This window comes from Gavia stellata, chromosome 1, assembly GCF_030936135.1.
Source record: "Gavia stellata isolate bGavSte3 chromosome 1, bGavSte3.hap2, whole genome shotgun sequence".
Classification (NCBI taxonomy): Eukaryota; Metazoa; Chordata; class Aves; order Gaviiformes; family Gaviidae; genus Gavia; species Gavia stellata.
The window spans coordinates 101,718,625-101,740,599 of record NC_082594.1 but is presented as its reverse complement, the minus strand read 5'-3'; the positions used below and the strand labels follow the sequence as shown (position 1 = coordinate 101,740,599).

Below are 21,975 nucleotides of genomic sequence, written 5' to 3'. Positions count from 1 at the left end.
GCAAAAAGAACTTTTTCCCATTTAAGAAACTATCTCAAAGCTAAACATAATTGTGATATGTAAGCAAATATTAAATAATTATTTAAGTAAGAGTAAGACCAAACAAAGGCATTTACATTTAATGTAAAAATCCAATGTGATGGCAAGAAACAAGGTTATTGTAAGTTATAGATTGTTGGCTTGGTCGGGGAAAAAAAAACTTTAGAAATTGCCTTAATCTAAATATTTTTTTATGTCTACATTTTCACAATTAAAAATTGGCAACATTTTGAAACAATTCATTTAAATTCACCCAGAAATTATATATTTGCTGTTGTTGTTTTGCAGTTGTTGATATTTTTGGACTGCCAGAGAAACAAAACAAAAAACCCCTTTGCTTACTTGTGCAGCTCTTTAATCTGTTTAAATTAATATGCTGTATTACTCATTTTTTCCCCAATGTGATCCTAAAACAATCGCTCAGCTGCACTCGCATTAGACTCTCCTGCCAGTGAATTAAAAATGAAATGGTTTATTCCCCTGTCCTCCAGCAGCTCTTCCCCCATCCTCACATGCTCATTTAGCCAGTCTGAACTTACAGATAAGCTGATGATGAGACACTAGAAGGCAAAAACAGACAATTACCTAGGCAAATGTTTGAAGGATTTGGGCCCTGGGGCAAAAATGCTGTTTACTGAAGACTGAAAGCGCCATTTCTACTTAGTACAAGCCAGTGTGTCTGAACTCAGCAGTTCTGGATAGTGGCCACCAGTGGACTCAGAGCAAGGTTTATAGGTGCAAGATAACATCATGCTCCCGTCTGCATTTCATCACCGCAGGGCCTTTTTCTGTATTCTTAAACAAAGGCATGCAAGTACCAACAGAAGTATACTTTACCATCTGTCTTTATATTCACTCATTACATAGTTAATCATTTATTTTTATGCTGAAGACCACCCTGACAAGGCACAAGGGCAAATCCTCAGCTGGCCTAGTTAGTAGAGCAGGGCCAACTTGCTGTCTTTTGGTCTAATGCTGCACCTTTCAAAACTCACTGGATACAAGTAGGGTTGCAGTGCCTCATGCTCTCCTTTTTTCCTTCCTACTTTCCTCCTCAAAAGGTGTTTTGGGGCAAAGAATGGAGACTGCAGTAAGAGTCAAGATGAGCAGGAATGAGAACGCAACTCTGTGTTGCATTTCATGCTGCTCCTCCCACCCAGCCCTCCATCTACCCACTCCTGTCTGCAGAGCCCCGGTGATGCAACTAGTGATGGCGCTGGCAAAAATGGAGGAGATTGGGCTAGAAAGCATAGAAAAAGGATATGGGAAAGCTGCTGAACTGCACAACCAGTCTTTCAGCTGGACAGGTGGACCCAGCCACTAACAGCACTGCAGCAGCTCTGCCAAGTCAGGAGGCTCAGTTAGCCTTTGCTGATACACGGCAAACAGGTATGTGGGGAGAGTCTGGAAGGCCACTCTGCATTTTCAGGCTGTTTCAGCAGTAGAGAGTGAACTCCTGCCCCAAGGAAATGCTCAGCCACATGCCTCCTGTCTGAGTTGGTGAAAAATTGCCATTAACATAGTAAATGGAAAAAAAACCTGCATGGGACAGGTCTGCAGCCCTTGCCTCCTGCTGCCACCCACTCTCAGCAGGAAGAAGGGTGCGACAGACAGGGCAGGAAAAGGCTCCAATTTATGACCAGAAGTACCATCTGACCAGAACAGAGCTAGAAAACAAATCTGACTTCATTTTGACACAACACTTTGAAGGAAATAGCCAATATAACAGCTTCCAGAGGATACACATCTAAGATATCTGTGCAACAGAACTGGAGGAGGAAGAGTGGATGAAGGGAGACCACATAGGCAATGATGGACGACCAAGACAAAGATCAGACTCTTGCTTTCAACTGGGGAGTGAATGGTGTCTGGAGCCAGGCCTGGGTGGAGACCCAGGCTGAGCTGCTTCAGTGCCAGGAAGCAGAGGATCTCACTACGCTGGCATCCAAGCCTAGCACCTTTCACAGCCTCTGAGATCTCAAGAAATGGCCCCAAAATGCTAGGTAAATGGCACAGGTGCTAGGCACACTGATAAGAAGCTATTAATAGTGCTAACCCTGCTGGAGGTAAACTTTCCAGTAACAGTATGACAAACTAGGTGCCTATCTCCCGTACTTAATCCACCAGGCATGGTCCTACAGAGTAAGTCCCTGGAGACCAAGCCTTAGTCACATTTCACTGCCAGGATTAAGCTATGCTTTCCATAAGTATTGCACTGGCTTTGTTTTGTAAATATATTTTCCTATAAAGAAAAGAGGGGCATGCTGCATCAAGGCACGGGGAACGTGTCTTGTGAGAAGACAGCATTTCCTCAGTCCTCCCTTTATTTTTTTTTCCTTCTTCTTCAAATGTGAAAAATAAGTTGTATGACAGCCTTTGGTGGAGATGTGTGCAACAAGGCCTTCATTGTCTCAGACAGGTGTGAGATTGGAATTGATTCAGCGCCAACAACCCCAGTATCAGAGCCAGCTCTGTGAGCTGAAAACATACACCAACCATCCAGTAATACCACTGCAGCCAGCCAGAGACTCAACAATTTAAGGCTTAACACACACACACCATAAATCAGATGAGGATGTACCAGCCAACCGTCAGCTTCTTGGGCAGATGCCTGCAGACCGTCTGTGCAGATCAGACCTTGCCTGTTTCGGTTATTGGAAACATTACTTTTTTTTTTCATATAAAGAAGAGAAGCTGGGTGGAGCAGCTAGCTCAGACACATTTACATTTGCCCTATCTTGCCCCAACAGCCCTCCTTTGCTTGCTGTTTGGAGGCAGTCGTTCTTGTAAAGTCACTTTATTCCAAGTGCGGGAGGGAAGGAATTACATCTTGGGGAAATGTTTAATGTACAAATACAAAAATCACATGGACACGCACTCAGTATGCACCACCCTCATGAAACAAAACCATTCCCTTCCATGGGAGTTTAGGAGGCTCTGAACATGATCAAACAAGCACAAGAATTAGGACAGCTGGTTTTCTTTCTTTCTTTCTTTCTTTCTTTCTTTTTTTTTTTCCATGGATATATTTCCTTCACTTTTCCAGGAAAACCTGTTGTCACACTCTCTCCTCTCTGCCTTCACTTCTCTCACCTGCTTCAACCTAGTCCCTGCTCTACGTCTGGCCGCATTAGTCACCCTGGTGAGGGCAAGAGCGGGCAGTGCCGGTGGCCTCCTGCTCCTCCCCCAGGCTCCGGCACATGCAGGGAGAGATCCCGCGTGGCACCCTGCCACCCTGGGCTCAGTCACCCGTGGGTGACCCACAGATGCACTGGTGACGGCTGGGCCCTCCACCGTGCCTGAGGCATCTGGCGAGCCCTGCTCCGCCTGGTTTCTCCCTATGCCCCGGCAGGTCAGTTTTAGTTGCCCTTGATCCTAGCTGCAAGCCCTTCTCCCTTCTCCAGCTTCTCCATCCTCAGGGGGCACACAGGGCTCTTGCATTTCATGACACAGATTAGCAGCGCTTGCAGTCCCTTGCCGAGCAAAGGGGGGACTGGCAGAAGGCTTCCCTGGGCCAGGGCTGGCTCCTGTAGGTACCAGGCTGGTCCCCTGCCGCATCCACCTGCAGGGCTTATCTGCTGTCCGGGCAATGGGAGAGGGCTTGCAAGGGTGGAGGCGGGGGAGTGCCATCAGCACAAGAGCCTGGAACAAACACCACGTATGTGCTTAAAAGCTGAAGGAAGCTGAAAGAGACCTTTTCAAAAAAGTATTTGCGGAGGAGGGTTAAAAATGACAATACACTAGTGATCCGTTTGTATCTAGGTGAGCGTTAGTTGGCAAATCTTGGTTTACACTCACTTGAAATGTCTCCCTCCCTTTTGTGTGGTTCTTTTTCAAGTTAACACAAGTGTTCACTTTTATAATACATGGCAGAGCAGAACTGTTTTCTGGTGGATACTTTCCCCCATGAACTAATTAATACTGAGTTTGAATTTGCAAATGGTTTTGCATGTAAAATTGCTCATGTATATATATGTCTCAAGGATATCAAAGAGACTATTCTTTTGAGCAGTTATTCACGTGTTTTACTGCAGAATGAGGATCATCATTTGGACTTGGGATTTTTAAAATTAAATATACTTCAGTAACCTTATGCAATGAGAACTGAAATCATCACAAATGCTACACTTGCTCAGCTAACTGTAAATCATCATTACACTAATAAAACAAAGCACTGCTTCTGACAAAATGTTGTCTTTCATACAGTCCAAAGGATGTAGCAGGTTACAGCTACTTCTCTGCATACTGGAAACTTATCAATGAATAAAGCAATGAATATATAACTTGTTCCTCTGCAAAGGATTTTTGGTTTCATTGGTTTTTGCTGGCAATGATCACCTAAATTTCATCTGCAAGAAGCTAAGGGAACCTAAACTGGCCAAGTCATATCCAAAAGCTCTGATAATTGCAATTATTTAAAAATGCAGAGGAGGCAAAATACAAACTATGGTTTATATTCTAAAGCGTGCCTAGTGATCCATTTCCATTTTTGGGTACCTAATCAAAGACATTCAAAGCATCTCTTTTGCAGAAATCCAGGCTCCTTGAAAGTGCCTAGAGTTGAGCACCAAAACCTGGAAGCTCTCAGAACTGCCAGTGTTGAACTGAGTATCTTGCCCAGCACAGCTAAACCAAGTAAACCTCTGAAGCAGACCTAGGCATTTACTGTTGGAAATCAAGCTGGCCCTGACAGCACAATGACAATTTTTAATGGATCTATTTCCTATGCTTTTGTTTTTCAATGCTTTTAAGAGAAGAGTTGTATAAATAGAATGAAAATGGTTGGACGGAGACAATCGTCTATTTGACTATATAATGTGCACTTCCCCACATAATTGATTGTTTTACTGAGCACATCCAAGCCCATTGTTCTTTGCATGTGAACAATCTCCATTTATAGGGGTCATAATATACTGAATACACAGGGAAAACTTATAAATAAGTTTGCTAAGGGTGTACTGTGTACTCAGTCATGTAAAAAGAGCCCTGTGAACCCTCTAACCACGTGGGATCGTTAGAGAAGTTCTGCTTGACGCAACATCTTGTTAAAGGCATGGCAGCGGAAGAGGTGAGGGCATGTCTGCACTTGATGCTTCGAAAGGAGCCCCCCGCCCCATGGATAAATCCCACTGGTGATGAACGCGGAGACCGTGCCACTCCTGAATGCAAAGCCCCTTGGCTGCTATGAGCACCAGTAGCCGCTGCAGCCTCCTGCAGAGCTAGAGGGGTTGCTTTCACTCCATCCAAACCTAGCTGTCTGCACCAACCCAGACCATGTGGGCTCTGTATACTCAGGTGGGGTTTTCACCTCAGAAACAAACATTTGAACGCTACCGTGTGTGCTAGTCTCGTTTCCTCCTTTGTTTTCTAGATGGCAAACAGTAAGGGTGTCTGTGGTCACTCTGCTCTAACCCCTCAGCATTTCAAGCTTGGAGAGGCTCAACTCAGTACTTGAGGGAAAAGAATACATTCAATTACAAAATCAAAGTGGTATCTTCTGGCACATGGGTAGCATCAGCTGAATAATAAACTGGTTTCAGTGGGTGTTTGTTTTTAGGGTAAGGAGCTCTTATTTATTTTTTGTTTGTTTTATTTACCATGGAAGGTAATTTGAGCTCTGGTATCAAAACATGTCATGTTCTGCCAAGAAGGGATTAAAGAGGAGAATGCTATGGAAAGAAACTGGGTTTGTCAGTAAAGAACTGAGAGAGATTTTATTTACTGGAGTTTTGCAATCAGTGCTTTTAATCTTCCTCACAATTGGGCCATTCAAAGGCCAAGAATATGCTTCAAGGGCCTGTGAGGAGTAACCCAAAAACCAAGGAGTAGCTGCCTCAAATGCTAAAATGCTATCAAACACATGGTCACGCGTTGCCATCCAAAGTTCAGGATGGTGGAAGCACCTGCCTCTGGGGCAGGCAGGGATATTTGCTTTAGACATCTCAGCACGCCACTGCCATAGGTGAGATTTAGCACCGGGCAGGAGAAGTGGTAAACCAGAATAAGGTGTTTCCATGGAAGAGTAAGAGAGCCCAGTGACCCGGCTAATCTCAACAGCAGATAGAAATGTCCCCTGAGGTACAGTGCATTTAAGCTGCCATCCTGAAAGATGCTGAGCCTTCTCAGTTGCCTGAGAAAGGAGGAGGAGAGAAGAGCAGGCAGAGGCTCCACCTCAGAGGGGTGACTCTAGCACTGCTGTACCAGGAGAGAGCTAAAGGAGCAAGAAGTGAGCCTGAGTAATTCACTCTTTTCTCTGGCGATCATGGTGACCACCGAGAGCACTAACAGTAGGCTGGTAGCATCAGTGCAGACACAAGATTCCCACATTGGGTCAGAGAGTGGCTCCACTTCTGCAATGACATAACGAAGAAGGGACTTCGGCATACTGAGTCGAAGACGACAAAACAAAACAAACCAGAGAGGATCCCTGTGCAAGTTAAAAACTGAACTAGGGATACTTGTCCCTACCTGCAAGCTCTGTTTCTCTTAGCAGTATCCATCAGCTTGATGTTGTTCTCATGTGGTAAAAGACATGGACTGATTAATGAAAAATAAAACTGTGTCTGGGCACAAGTTGCCACATTTTATAGGTGCTTGAAGATTCAGCTAGAGAGCTGGAGAGATTTCCAAAGGCATCTCCATAGCTGTCACTGATTTCTCTGGGGCTTATGTGCTTGGGCACTATCAAAAATCTTACTAAGGCACCTTTCTGGTGTGTTAAGTTTTCCTAAATACTTTGTATAAAATCAAGCTCTAAACAGCTTGCCAATAGATATGCAGAATGACTTTGACAAGACTTAGAACAAAATATGGATCTCTAAACAGCTCGATTTCTGCTTTAAAACCAAAATTTCCTTTCCTTTATTTAAAGTAATCCTTTAGGATGCTCTGTGCTGAGGACAAAAGGGGGTGGGGGGGAACAGAAGGAAAATTTGTGTAAGTGGAGATGTTGCTCAGGGACTGAGAACATATTTGTTGCCTTATCTACTGCTTTTTTAATCCCAGGAAGTGCCAGGTAGTTGGAATATGAAGATTGGTATCTTTTAAATATATCGACACTTGGAAATCTTCTGGATTAAACACCATTACATAACTCTTTCCATTAGTGCCTTAAGTTGATGAAAAAGCTAAACAATTTCAAGCCCTTTTTTTTCTAGAGCAGAATGTGAGGAGGCAGAGGAGGCTCTTGAGCAAGGCTTATGCCCTGGAGCTGGGTGTGCTGCCTGCAATGCGGGCAGGTGTTGAAGAACTGGCTTCCTCACCTCGCTCTGCCCCGAGTGGGAACAGTTGGAGGAGGCACAAATCTGTGGCTGAAGGGGATGAATCCTTGAGGTGCACAGAGGGGGCGGCCGGACAGATTCCTGCCACCCTCAAATGGGAAAAGCCTTCCCCTTGGCAGGCGAAGCGCGAGGTCTCCAGTGCTGGTGCTGGAGAGCTGGCTGAGCCTGCATCCCAGATGGAGTTTGTTCAGAGAACTGCTGAAGACCTGGTGGTCCAAGTGGGAATAAGGAGTTCCCTGGGAGTTTGCAGGCAGAGGTTTTATCTTGTCACTGAGATCCAACAGAGCAGAGAGTTGAGAAGATCTCCGAACCTCCTCCTGCCTGTCCCAGAGAATGACATGTCCCTTGTTTTGCCTTGGTGAAGCAACAGGTGTGGAGAATTGATCGAATGGAAGAAAATACGGGCCTGGAGAGCATCTCCTGGGCCCTGCAGCCCAGCCACATCTTGTGTTCTGCACTTACATAACATAGCAAGATCCATCTTAAATTACGTCTTTCTGTCTCTAATAGCCCCCTGGAAGGCTGCCAGGGCTGCTCTGACACCTAGGAACCATCTTCTAATTTCCAGCCTAAATTCATTGACGGTCAGTTTACAGAATAACCACTTGTTCTCGAGCCAACACTGTCCTTCGGCACAAATGGTTCTCCTCCCTCCCTGATGTTGAACCTCTCTGCTGTGTTTATTGACTGTAATTATCTTCCCTCTCAGCCTCTGTTTTGGCACGCTAAATAAACCCGGCTATGCTAATCTTTTCTTTAAAGTAAGGTCTTTAGTCCTCTTGTCGTACTAACAGCCCCCCTTTGCACCCACCGCCACTTGAATTAATTTTTCTTGAACACTGGATAATCATTACTTCATCTGGACCTCAAAGGAGATTTTTCTAAAACTTTCTATACGGCTATTAATACAGTATCCCACCTATGGTATCCCAAAATGGCAAAACTGGTGGCCTGCTCCTGGCAGGGAAGGAGGGAAGAGAGATTTCTAATGCCAGAAGGAGGGAATTCCTGGGGACTGCTCTTGTTCCCGGGCTACTGCTGGGTATCACCACCCCTCTTGTGTGTCACAGCACAACCAGCCCTGCAGATAAGCAAAGTCTTTGCGGAGATAATGTGTCATGGTAACAAAATTTTATTCCTGTCAAAATTAGTGTTTGGAGAGAATGCAAATGGATTTAGGAACTTTACAAATCAAATGGAAGACATGCCTCTTGCTGTAAGGAGCCTATTTCCACATGGGATGAAATGACTGAGCAAAAAATGATATTGAGGGCTGGAGCCAAGAAAAAATGGACACTATGAAGCTGCGGGTTATTTACTTATATTATGCATATCTTGCGTATATCTTTACCATAGTGATATTTTCTAGTTTATACAATATAATCTGTATATACTATAACCTCACAAACATTCTTCAAGATACAGATATGGAGAGTGTTAGTTTCACCACAAAATGAGACATCTTGCTTGGCCAGAAATTCTACACAAAATACTTTTGTGCTTCTGCAGATGGCAAGAGTCACATTTCTGCTGCTCCCTTTTAGTTTATGATTTAGAGCAAACTTCCTAAGACATGCTCCAGTTTGGTCAACGCAAGTAACTCTAGACAAGAAAGGGAGCATCTGTGCCTGCAGAGCTACAGGATGGATTCAGACACCCTTAAAGAGGAGGTTTATATATATTAGTTAGTAGGGGGCATGAAAGAGAAGGGATTTTCCCCAGAGTGGACTTCTATTAGACTGAATGAAACAGGAATTGTTTTGCACATGCTAATCCAGTTCACATGCTCGTGTGCTCATCTCTTCGGATTCAAGCTGGTTTATGACATGATAAATAGACAGCAGGGTGAGTCTGCTGCTAATGACACTGTACCCCTTAAAAAGAAAAACTGCTGAGGTTACTCATGGCATTATATAAAAGCATTACGTGCTGAGCAATAGCTGTGAATCAAAGAAACATATTGTACTTTCAGTAAAAAGATATTTTCTGTCTATAAAAGTTCCTTTCTGATAGAGCCAGTTGGAACACTTCCAGCTAAACAGATTTGGTTTGCAAAATATTTTTGGAAAACATCACTATTTCAACAAACTTCCTGTGACCTCCCGGTGGCTGTGACACTCGCGCTCTGGGTCCACGCCACGGAATCACAGAATCACAGAATCACTAAGGTTGGAAAAGATCTGTAAGATCATCAAGTCCAACCATCAGCCAACACCACCATGCCCATTAAACCATGTCCCACAATGCCTCGTCCACACGTTCCTTGAACACCTCCAGTGATGGTGACTCCACCACTTCCCGGGGCAGCCTGTTCCAGAGTTTCACCACTCTCTCAGTAAAGAAAATTTTCCTAATATCCAGCCTAAACCTCCCCTGGCACAACTTGAGGCCACTTCCTCTTGTCCTGTCGCTAGTCACTTGGGAGAAGAGACCAACACCCACCTCTCTGCAACCCCCTCTCAGGTAATTGTAGAGAGTGATAAGGTCTCCCCTCAGCCTCTTCTTCTGCAGACTGAACAACCCCAGTTCCCTCAGCTGCTCCTCATAAGACTTGTGCTCCAGACCCCTCACCAGCTTCGTTGCCCTTCTCTGGACACGCTCCAGCACCTCAATGTCTTTCTTGTAGTGAGGGGCCCAAAACTGAACACAGTATTCGAGGTGGGGCCTCACCAGTGCCGAGTACAGGGGCACTATCACCTCCCTGCTCCTGCTGGCCACACTGTTTCTGATAGAGGCCAGGATGCCATTGGCCTTCTTGGCCACCTGGGCACACTGCTGGCTCATATTCAGCCGGCTGTCGATCAACACCCCCAGGTCCTTTTCTGTGGGGGAACTTTCCAGCCACTCTTCCCCAAGCCTGTAGCATTGCATGGGGTTGTTGTGACCCAAGTGCAGGACCCGGCACTTGGCCTTGTTGAACCTCATACAATTGGCCTCAGCCCATCGATCCAGCCTGTCCAGATCCCTCTGCAGAGCCTTCTGACCCTCAAGCAGATCAACACTCCCACCCAACTTGGTGTCATCTGCAAACTTGCTAAGGGAGCACTCAATCCCCACATCCTGATCATCGATAAATATATTAAACAAGACCGGTCCCAAAACTGAGCCCTGGGGGACTCCACTTGTGACCGGCCGCCAACTGGATTTGACTCCATTCACCGTGACTCTCTGGGCTCGGCCATCCCGCCAGTTTTTTACCCAGTGAAGAGTGCACCTGTCTAAGCCACGATTCACCAGCTTCTCCAGGAGAATGCTGTGGGAGACAGTGTCAAAGGCTTTACTAAAGTCCAGGTAAACAACATCGACAGCCTTTCCCTCATCCACTCGGCAGGTCACCTGGTCATAGAGGGAGATCAGGTTGGTCAAACAGTACCTGCCTTTCATGAACCTGTGCTGGCTGGGCCTGATCCCTTGGTGAAGCCATGGAGGTGGCTTCACCTCCTTCCTTTTCGCCACACAGGAGCTATTTGGTGGCTACTGGCATTGAAAGGAAGGGAAAGGAGCAAGAGCGTCTCTCCCCCTCACCCAAAGAGGGCTCCCGGCATGCATTCAGCATGTTGGGTGCCTGCCCCAGGAGATGGGTGATGGAGGGGAGATTCATCAAAGGGCATCTCCCCTGGCTGCTAGCAAAATGTACGCGACCTGGCTCGTGGTGGGGAAACTGTACTCCGGGGCTGGGGAGGATGCCTCCCACACACCCAGGAGAAGTGCCAGAGCCAGGGAGCTTGGCAGCCCTGGCCATGCCAATTGGAAATGACGCACCTGCTGCCAGCTCCTGCGCTGCCTGCACTGCCCACGCTGCCCGCGCTGCCCACGCTGCCCACGCTGCCCGCGCTGCCCGCGCTGCCTGCTGGCGCGACTCACCGCCGGCTACTCCACCAGCCGGGGGGAGGCAGGAGCAGCACCAATAGGAAGGGCGCCAAGCTCAGGCGACACTTGCTTGACATGCTGGGGAGTGTATTTTGGGATGGAGAGGTCAGGTGGTTAATCAAGTGGAAACGGGATGATACGCTATTAAAGCGCCATGCACTCGCTCTGCAAGCACGCCGGGTTAAGGAAAGACAGGGAGACTCAGACGCGTCCAAAGAGAACATAAAAATATCGGCATTTAGTGTATTGCACAATGGAAAGAGTTGGCGAGCCCCTAATCTTGAGAGCCTGTTTATCTGTTTTGGCAGGGAGCTACGAGCACGTCAATCCGGATTCTCAAAAGTGCCTGAAAACTGCATTTTGCAGCAGCAAACAGTGGAGGCAGAATGACAGCCCCATCAAAGCCCACTCTGCACGCTGGCCTGTGAATGCTTCTAACTCTATTAACCTACAGCCTATTAAACTGAATTAAAAGTGGAAATATTAAAAATCGGGGCAGGATACAGCCGTAGTAGGAACAAAGCCATTTTAATTCCCCGGGCTTAAATGCCGCCCTTGACTCCACTCCTGTGTTTCACCGGTTCATGGGAACCCTGATAAACTTGGGCTGTTTTTGGTGGAACGAGATTACGATAGCAAGGACCTTGAAATGTCTCTTAAACAAAGCGTATTGCACCTGGAGAAAGACAAAAGGCTGGCTTGTAACAACATAATCTCTCAGTCGTTATGTTTCGTGCTAATTCAAAGAGCTGATCTTTAAATGATCTCTCTCGCTTTGCTATCAGTGCTAATTCTGCTGCTTCGCTTAAAGATCTGTCAGCAATTTTATTACAGCCTCTTGTTTCCAGGGATTTTTGACTTGGTCATAAAAGCGTGGTCCCAGCTGAAACTTAGCGTATAAGGTTACAAAATTTAAAAAAATATGAAAGAAAAAAGCAAGCGAGCAAACTCATATATTTTTAAGGCTATAAAAGCATAAAAAGAACCAGAAGCATGCAGCTTAAAGTGATTACAATGATTATTTCTTTTCTCTAGACAGAAGAAATAGTTTAATAAATCACCAGTTGGAAACATTGTTTGGGCTAATTTGGAAAAAAAAATGAAGTTATTTAATTGCACATGTTTTTGGATGATATTCCTAACACCACTAGTTAGAAATTTATTTATGCAATTTATTAACTCAACATTAGTGCCTCCAAAAGAATACCTTCTTGGCCTGATGACTTACACATTTAAAATACTTCTGCTGGACCTCAAAAAAATGATACTGTAAAGGAACCATATAAATTTGTATTTATGTAAAACTCTTGAATTACAGATCTACCTACTCTGGTTAATATTAACCACTGTAAAATCAGTAATTATGTATTTAGCATCTGGTTCAGGCTGGTGTTAGAAGAAATTCAACCATAATATATAGATAGATATATTTATAGCTATTATACATATAAATTTAAATGCTCATCAAGGGTCTTACTTAAACTTCTTAAACAACACCCCAGCACAGTTCACATCGCTCTATTTTCTTTTCCTCTCTGTACAAAGGAAGAGGTGAGTTAAGGTTGAAGTGTTGGCCAGGTTTGGAGCTTTAACTGAATTTCCTTATTCTGTGCATGTAGGTCAAATCCTTTGACATTATACGCTTGGTACTGGCACAAAATAATCTTTCAACTTAAACCATGTGTGATGTAGTGGAAGCTTTTTCTCCCCTTCTGTTCCCCTTTGGTCTGTGAATTGGCTATGGTTAGATCTTTTAAATGAACAGGTGTACTTTCTCCCTCCTTGTGATATGAAAGAAGCATAAAACTCGATTATAGCAATTTATGGTCTCTTAACTTGCTTGGACTTGTATCCATGACACAAGCAGCTTTATGCTCAAATTCAAGAGTTGGTAAAATAGGAAGTTAAAATTAACCTCAATCCTTTTATAGATGAAAACCTCAACAAATAAACAGTGGTTTAGTGGCATGGCAACCTGCCCCTTTAAATCCAAGAACTAGTCTGAGATGTCTATTTTGAGTTAGTTTTGTTTTTTGAAAAAAGATAATTGGACTCGGATGAATAGAGGAGTAACCTGTGATTCATACTGGTGTGAGTTAAAGCAAAGTTTAATGCTAATACTTGGAAGTTAGCAATGTATGAGGGTTTTATGCCTTATTTTATGCCTGTATAAAAAAGCACTCTGTGCTCTTTTCAGCGAGAGAGTTTCAATAGAAGTGTTTCAGGATGCAAAGATGTGCAGATAGGTATAGCAATACTACAGAGCAGGTCAGAAGAGTTTTTTTTGGGGGGGCCTGCATTCTGAAATGTAGTGCTTTTTATTAAAAATAAAAAAAAAGGAAAACATCCCGACTCCCTAGAGGTCACACGGAAGTTCTGCCTGAAAACCAATCATCCTTTGAACACAGGAAAAAATGATGGTGCTGGAGCTCCTTCCCACCCTAGCCACTTCCCCCTGCTGTGAGAGCGTGACCCTGAAAAGATGAGCCCTAGAAATTAAAAGGCGTCTGCAGCAGAGACAGTCCCAAATGAGGGTGGTTTCAGTTTGGGGCTTATTTTACTGATAGCGACTGCAAGCCTCAACAGGTTGGTGAACGGATAACACACACATTTTGGAGGCAGAGAAAAAGGGGAACTGGGAGAAAGCAGCCTGAGAGGTGAAGAGGAGGGTATCAATGAGGAAACATTAGCAGTTCGATTGCTGCCATTTTCTGAGCTACGTCCGCAGGTGAAACGCATTAAAATCTTGTTTGCAAAGAGCAAAGCAGAGCAACGTACTAAAACTATTTCTGGAGAGAGCAGCTGAATCCGCGGCTGAGCGTGAAAAGCCTATCGCTCTGAAGTCGTACAAGTGAGGGACTTTCGCAGGGAACCAGGGAAGAGGGATACTTGACGTTAAACCTGATACCCTGCTAAGCATATAGTGTTCCCAAGAAGCTGAAGAATGCAAGTCTGCAACCGATACCTCCACCCACGTAGCCGTTGGCTGCTGAGTAGCCGTAATAATATGTGCATTTTCTTTTATAGGAACGGAGCTCTGTGCAGGAGAAACCCAACGTGGTTTGCTCTGCAAATCAGAAAACTATGTGAGGGGAATGTCAGGGTCTGGGAGAGGTGCAGGGATCCTTTGCCTGAGCTGACCTGGCGTGGCTCCAGGGAGGGAAGGAGTTGTGTGGTCCTTCCAACTGTCTTTTTGCCCACCTCTTTCTACAGTACGGTCTGCGGCCATGTCTTGATTTATTTCCCACACTTCTCAAAAAAGCCCGCTTCTGCTCACAGCAAAGTCAACGGCAGATTTGCAGTAGATTTCACTAAGTGAAAGACCTTCCTAGGCCCATTTTCCTTAGGTAAGCAATAACCTTTTCTGCATGCAACAAAGAGTACTCTGGTTTTAAACATAAATGCTGAAAAAAGAACTTATTCCAATTCACGGCAACTATTTCTCCCCAAAACACCAGCAGAGAACCTCGACTAAGGCCATTTCTTTCTGGCTGGAAGAATAGAGGAAAACTCCATTAGGAACAGGACTCGCTAAAACTAATACTGTCCCCCACCCCCCCCTTTAGGTGCATCTCACTGTGAATCTGCGTTTTGATATGCGTTTTGCAGAAGACGTATCAGCTGATGGTTTAGTGACCTGATTCACTGCTCACCGAGTTCCAGCCGATCCCAGGGACAGCGTTGGTTTTAGCAGGGACAGACTCAGCTCTAGCACTGGCAGATAAGATGTCAAGCTAGATGACTTGGTTTCATCGGCATCATCCGAGCCTGAGCCTCAGAGGAAATCAGACTCCTGAGTCACCGTTTTGCACTTTTTCATTCAAATAACACCCACTGGATAACCACCGGCCACAGAAATACGCTCAAACCAGCCTGCCCATATTAACGTCTTAGACCTAAGATGTCATCTTCAGGGGACAAAGCACTTTGCAAAGCTTTCTGTCCTACTGCTTTCCTGGGAAATGTCGAAGCAAGGCCTTGATGGTATTTCTCTCTCATTCAAGCACACAATGTAATTGGTAAATATCCATTGGGAAATACACCTACACATAGAAAAAGGCCTGGCATAATGCATCTGCAAGAAAGCAATGACTTTCAAGACGTTATGGTTCTAGCAAAGGTGAGGTTAACAAACACCATGAACTGTACTGACACCGGGAAGACGAGACAGTACAGACCCCTTAAAATCTGTCAGGTCTTTAGAAATGCAGACATATGTTAGGAAGCCCCTCCTTTCACTCATTAAAAGCTCTCACTCCTTAAAGGCCAAGGAGAGTCCAGAAGAGTCGGAGGGATGAGGGGGCAGTGCCTGTGAGCCCCCACACTCCACAGGCTGGTGGGGTGGAGGTGGGCGAGCGAGGGAGGATTTCAGGTACTTACCCTGAATCTGACTCTGAGGCTGAGGGTTAAAAGCAGTGGTGTGGTTCAAGGAGGCTCGTGGGTTGGGTGTGGGGGCTGGGTGGTGTGGGCTGACCCTCATGGCCGTACGACGCAACTGCTCCAGTTCACTCAGGCGCTCTGAAAAGGACAAGCTCCCGGGCTTTGTCTGCTCATCTATTTTCTGACGATGTCCTATTGTGGGAGGGGGGGGAAAAAGATCAGAAAATCTCACTGATACATGAGGTCGGTTGATTTATTTTCTTTTTTTAAATTTTTTTCTTTTTTTTTAACCCCTCATTCACTGGCAAAGTACCTAACCAGCTAGTGGCTGTCTGAAATTAAACTGAAACCACCTCTCTGCAAGAAAAGGAGACACAAGCAAGTCATGCATTGTAACCGTATCGTGGGGCAGCCTGAGACATGGCCTCGTCTGAAGAACCAGATCCACTGAAAATTGCAGTCCCTCCATACACCTCGCACTGGGAGAGGAGGTGTTTTTAAAAAGGAGGGTGGTCTGCAAGGGTGAATAAAAGGAGGAACTTCTGGTGGCCTCTGTGCTAAACCTGCAGTGGAGTAGCTCATAAAAAATTAAATCCCGGATTGTCATAAGGTACCATAATTGGACAAGTACTATGGAGCTATAAACCCAAACAAATCCCATTTTTCGATCCTTTAGCAACGGATTTACAGAGAGAAATAGGAAAGAAACACCATAAGCTGGCAGAATTGCAACTGGAGTAATGAAGTCTCTCTTAGTGGCATCAGGAGCTTCAAAAACATGAGGTCCCACCAGACACCCAGCTATAAGAGAGCAGATGCTGACATTACAGCATCAACCACTGCTCAGCAGACTTGGCCAGCACTCCCCAGGGCAGCCCTTGGAGCACGGTCCCCATGAAGCTCCTGTGCTGTGGCCCCACAGGGCTGGGAGGGGACAGGGAAGGTGCTGGAGAGGTCCGGCTCCAGTGCAGCATCAAGGCACAGCCAGATTCAGATGGAAGGGCAGAGAAGTATCTCATCACGGGCAGGACTGGTTTCAAGATAAGCCTTAGCTAGCAGGAACAAGCACTACACAAGGACTAAGGCAATGTGTTTCTAACTGTTGCCTGTGGTTGCTCTCTGCTCTGGGATCCTTTCTGTGTCAAGCTGCAACCACAAAGACTGCACATAGAGCATACAAGAGAGATATCTCATCTGCTGGAGCACTTACTCCTCTGGCATGCAGGACAAAAGCACAAATTTTAAATCCTCCTTCCACCCTCTTAAGAGTTAACCTATTGCCACGACTTTGCAAACCACTTTTGTCTCCATTGGTTTCCAGTCCTATGAGATATTCTTCAAAAGTGGGGTTTCTTATACTGGAAGGCTGCTGAAACTATGCTTCGGGGCTGAAATGGAAACCTCCCTAGCAGACTTGTGTTTGGTGAAATGTCTGAAATGGGATGGTTCAGCAATGTTCCCAAACAGGTGGAATCAAAACTTTCCTTTGTATTTTTCCTCCATCCCCCAATAGGGCTTTTTCTTCTTAAAGATAACAGAAAACAGCCTTTCAGCAGAAAGCCCAAGAGCAGACTGTCTCTGGCACACAAGTTGTCCTTTCAAAGATGCTCTGTCCAAATGGAGGGCAAGATACTGACTGCAGTGAGTCCATGAGGAAATACCCTCAACCCACCTGTATTTAGTCAATGGAGTAGCATCCCCAGCTCCAAAAATGTAATTTTCATACCTTCTGCTTGGGGACCTTCTTGTGGAGCAGTGAATGTCATCATCCCTCCTTTTCCCCCAAACCCAATCCCATTCTTGCGCTTTGTATTTGTCTCAAGAAATCGGCTGCCTCATGAATCTTTGTGACTTATCCCTTCCCCTTTCTTTCTATAGGGCACCGTTACCCTGATGGGAATGAATGTCAAATCTCCAGCCCAGAGGTCAAACATCTTTTTTTCTACTTGTTCTTTTGAAGAAGGTGGCATTATCCTTTGTTTCTGCTGAACACTATAGCTTGCTGTCTGTCTGCTCCCAATTTTCATTTTCTTGTCGTGAAGAGTTGCCTTCTGCAGCTTTCTTTGCATCTCCATGCTCCCTGCAAGGAGGAGGCCAGTGCTGCTCCTATGGTGAGTCCTCTCTCAACTCACGGCTACAGCAGTGAAACAGATGGGCACAAAACTCCTGAAAATAAGCCACCTTGCCCTATTCCACACATCCCCGTAGTATTTAATACATAAGCATTCATAAACATCCAGCTTCCAATTTTGAGTATCAGTGAATAAGCAGCAAAAGATCTCTGAAGAGCTCTGTATGCCCCTTACTCTACAGAGCACTCTTTCAAGCCACCCTAACAACTCAATCAAGTCACAGGACCATTTTATGCACTAGAAGGAAAATCTGCATTTAAAAGCAGTTCCCAGTAGCTGCATTTCTAAAATTAAATTTTATAACTTGTATTATGGTTCCAAATCGCAGTGGCTCGGCATTTCTTCCTGTTGCCAGGCCCTTTGGCACAGCTTGAACTGTCTCAGATTCCACACTGTGCCGTAAATTATCCCAAGAGGGGGGGAAAAAGTTAAAATAGAAAAAGACATATTATATAGTAGTGGTTTCATCATTAAAGAGTCCCATTAAAGCTTCCAAAAAAAAAAAAAAAAAAAGGAGGGGAGAAGACAAGAAAGATGAAAAAGACTTTTATCTGACATTCTGGTTGGTCAAGAGCAAATGCTTCATTTGTCAGCAGTGCAAAGCTGGACGCTGCCTCAAATCTTGGGCTTCTAACACAGGACTTGAATGCAAACATGCGGAGTCATACAAGATGTGTAAAATACCTCATACCTTTGGATTATTTTAAGCTTCAGCAGGCTGAACCCAGGGCTTGTGGAGCCAAGAGCAAGGTCCTTCCAAACCCATCCTCCCGATGTAATTTATTCCTAATTCCAAATGCCGCCCAGCCATCTTCTGCTTTTAAGTGAGTGCCCCAATGCCAAGTTTGACCTCCCGCTACCCTACTTTCTCCTCCTACCTCCCTGGTGCTGCCCTCCCAGCATCCGGAGTTCTGCCTGCCTGGCACGAAACCAAGCGGCCCGGCAGCGCGAGCCGGAGTGCTAGCAGCCTCGCACGGAGGTGAGCAGTTCCTCTGAAGCCAACAGGACAAGGGCTGCATTAAGGCCGGTGAGGCAGGAATTAACTTTCCCCTCTGAGTCTAGCTCAGGCACTAAATTTGTGTCGAGCTGGCACAGTGCCGGGCAGGGCAGACAGACCCGAGCTGGCTCGGAACAACCCAGCTTGCAGGCGGCAAGCAGGGCAAATTAACCCCGGCACCGCATCCTCCCGAGGTCACCACGGGGCACCCCGTTCCCAGGCCAGCTCCCTCTCAGCTGATGGGAGTATCTCTCCGTGTCTCCACCATGCAGCCACCAAGCAAAACTCCTGGACCCCCCCAGCCAGCCCTGCGCTGCCCCAGATCCTCCTCCTAAACCCGAGATCTGCCTCCTCCCTTGGGCTCGTGGAAATCCCACTCGTGTCAATGCTCTCAGGGAGGAAAGACCAGCGCCAGCAGGTTCCTTCTGAGCGGAACTCTGCTGTTGTTTTCATCCATATGTTGCAATTTTTGGTGAGAACTACCCAGAAACAATGTCAGGCAATTGTCACCTCAAGATGTAGCTCCAAAAGTGGCTCTTGTCCCGCCCCCAATCAGAAAAGCTATTTCACCTTTTCTCCCTTGCTGACTGCGGCATGAAGCAGCACAGAACCTGTTTTGCATGAAGGTCTGCAGCAGGAAAGTAAAGAACTGTGTCAGAAAAATGTAACAAATATAAATGGTTTTCCCAAGCCACTCTAAATGCACAGGCAGAGCTTTGCTAGGGTGACTTGTATTTTCGTGTTTATTAGCTTTACTTTGAAGTTACCCTCTAAACACCTTGTTTGAAAAGCAGGCAAGTTATCCTCGGTTCACCCCTGTAAAGCCCAGGACTATTATTATGCCCCTTTTATAGGTGGAAAACTAAATGACAGAGAAATGAGGTGACTTGCCCATGGTCAGGCAGTGACCCTGTGGCAGACGCTCGCCTCCCAGCTCAGCGCGGTGACCCCAGGCTTCCCCTTCACAGGAGAGCAGCGTGATGCAGGATGAAAAAGAGCAGCAGAAAGGTGCTTGGAAACTGGTGCAGCTCTGCTGAGCTGGCAGTTTGGCCATGAGGATCTGCCACAAAACTTTTGCAAAACATATGGGACTTTATGGAAGTCAATCAAACATCCAGCTGTTGAATGAAGACGACCTTGGCCCAGAGCTCACAGAGAGAGATGGCTTGCCACGAGACGGCACCGCTGTCCTCTTTCCCTCCCCACGTCCTCACACTTTTTGTCAAGAATCAATTTGCAGGTACCAGCAGAGGAAAGAAAAGGGTAGCATCTTTTTCTCTTGGATTGCAGGGTCAGTGTTTGAGACACTGGAATAAATAGGGCATTCAGCCTGCTTAGCTAAACCACAGGGTTTGGGGGCTTTTGGACTTTTTTTTAACTTATCCCTTTCAAATACTGTCTTGGTGAGGCCAGGAAGGTTTTTATACGCAGAATATTAAGCAAAGAGGGCAGAGAAAACATTAGCTTTTCCGATACTCTTACAGCAACGCAACATGAAAGTGCTCTCCCTCTTAATGGGAGGGAAATGCAGTTTTATAGACTTTAAGAGACCATGGAGCACTCAGCTTGGCCCGCAGCCATCTGGTTGGGGCTCTGGATGTGGAAGCAACAAGAACAAAGTGCCTTGGCAGCCCCTGTTTTTGTGCACATGGGGCACTCGTTGGGAATGGTTGCTCGGTCTGGGTTTCACACCGCGGCTGGCCCCACAGAGACGACGGGCTGCCTCGATGTGCCAGGTGTCCCATTACTTTCCTTTTAACCTAGTTTTTAAAAGTGTCACTAGATGCCTTTCAGGTTCAGAGGGAGAAGCAGGTAAAACAGAGGCTAAAGAAAGGCATGGGGCCATCGGTACTCTTATTTTGCCAGCTGAAGCTACTGAAATTCCTGTGGGTACCCAAGACTGTTTTACAAGTAAACACTGCTGGAATGGATTAATGGACTCTTTTTTTCTCTTTTAATCAAGTCACAGGACGAGTACACTCTTCTGTTGCTTGCTTTCATTCACTCACAAATCTGACTATTTGGATCTGGTGCATTAGGAGGTATTAACGCTCGCAAAAGGTTTGTGTTTGGGGGACCAGGTGTCTGATGGAGACTCACTGGCTCACAGCTGCTGAGCATCCAGCCAGAGGCAGACCCCAGCCGAAACACCACAGGTTTTTGTGTGTATTATCCACAAGTTTTCTGCCCCAAATCAGCAGTTTCTACTTGCGTGGAGATAGTATAAGGAGAGTTTAATTAAGCGGAGCCCTTTCTCCCCGAGGGGAGCAGAATACCTCCCTCTCCTTCCTCTGCCACCCTTTTTCCAGGTGGAAATGGAAACTTTTCACACCCAAAAAGTGGATTATACACAGGAAAATACAGCATCTGGCCAGACTTTGCTGAAGTAGGGATTCACTGATGAGACCCGATGCTTTGGTTTAACAAAAGCCGGCTGCTTTGGAACTGCATTGGACCTTGATCCACACATCTCCTCTTTTCAGGGCTGTTTGTGTTCAGGTCTTTGGTTTGGCTCCAGCTCTAGTGGGGTAGAAAATAAGCCATGTTTCATTGTGTCCAGTTAATAAAGTGGTAAACATTGTTTTGTGCCATGGAGCTAAAATAAATCCAATTATTTTGTACACAGTGAAGGATAAGAAGAAAAAATACTCTTCCACATTATTCTAGGAAGTGAGCACACTACCTTTAGTGCAAAAAATGATATATTCTTGTAAACAAACGTGAATTAAAGTATAGTGCTTCTATATTACTATCAAGCTGGGAAATGCAAATGCTTGAAAACCAGCTATCCTGCTTGCAAAAATGCCTTTTTTTTTGCTAACAATAGAAATAATGCCTTAAGTGCATAAACTGGTAATATTTTTCTGTGTGCCAGATATCCCAAATATAAAATACTTTGCACACTCTTTTTCCCTGATTTCCTATCTGCACAGAAAGAGCAAGTAGTATAACTCTTCTAGGACACTGTTTGCTGTGTTTTCAAACAGACCTGACCTGATCCTGCAAAGATGTATGCATATGCTTAGCATAAGGCACTAACCATTGTTACACGGTGGCCCACGGGGCTCTAGGAAATCACGCTTGAAAAGAAAACCAATCTGTATAGTGGTTTCCTCTCTAGCCTCCATCACTTGGAAAAGACTTACACAGCACTCAGGCATTAGAAGGATCAGTACAGGACAGCATCAGAACGCACCAACCTCTTGTACAGTGTTAAAAATATAATGTAAAAAGTTCCTAAAAAAGGAATTAGACACACTGTAGGATATTTTCTCTT

General features: G+C 45.5%; 1 protein-coding gene across 3 annotated transcripts in view; it reads right to left on the bottom strand.

Annotated features, from left to right (window-relative positions):
* RUNX1 (RUNX family transcription factor 1) overlaps positions 1–21,975 on the bottom strand; it is a 73,495-nt gene that overhangs the window by 16,675 nt on the left and 34,845 nt on the right. For all 3 annotated transcript variants that reach the window (XM_059819507.1, XM_059819513.1, XM_059819521.1), the window contains exon 4: positions 15,570–15,761. In XM_059819507.1, the coding sequence (XP_059675490.1) occupies positions 15,570–15,761 (192 nt within the window). The remainder of the gene's footprint in view (positions 1–15,569; positions 15,762–21,975) is intronic.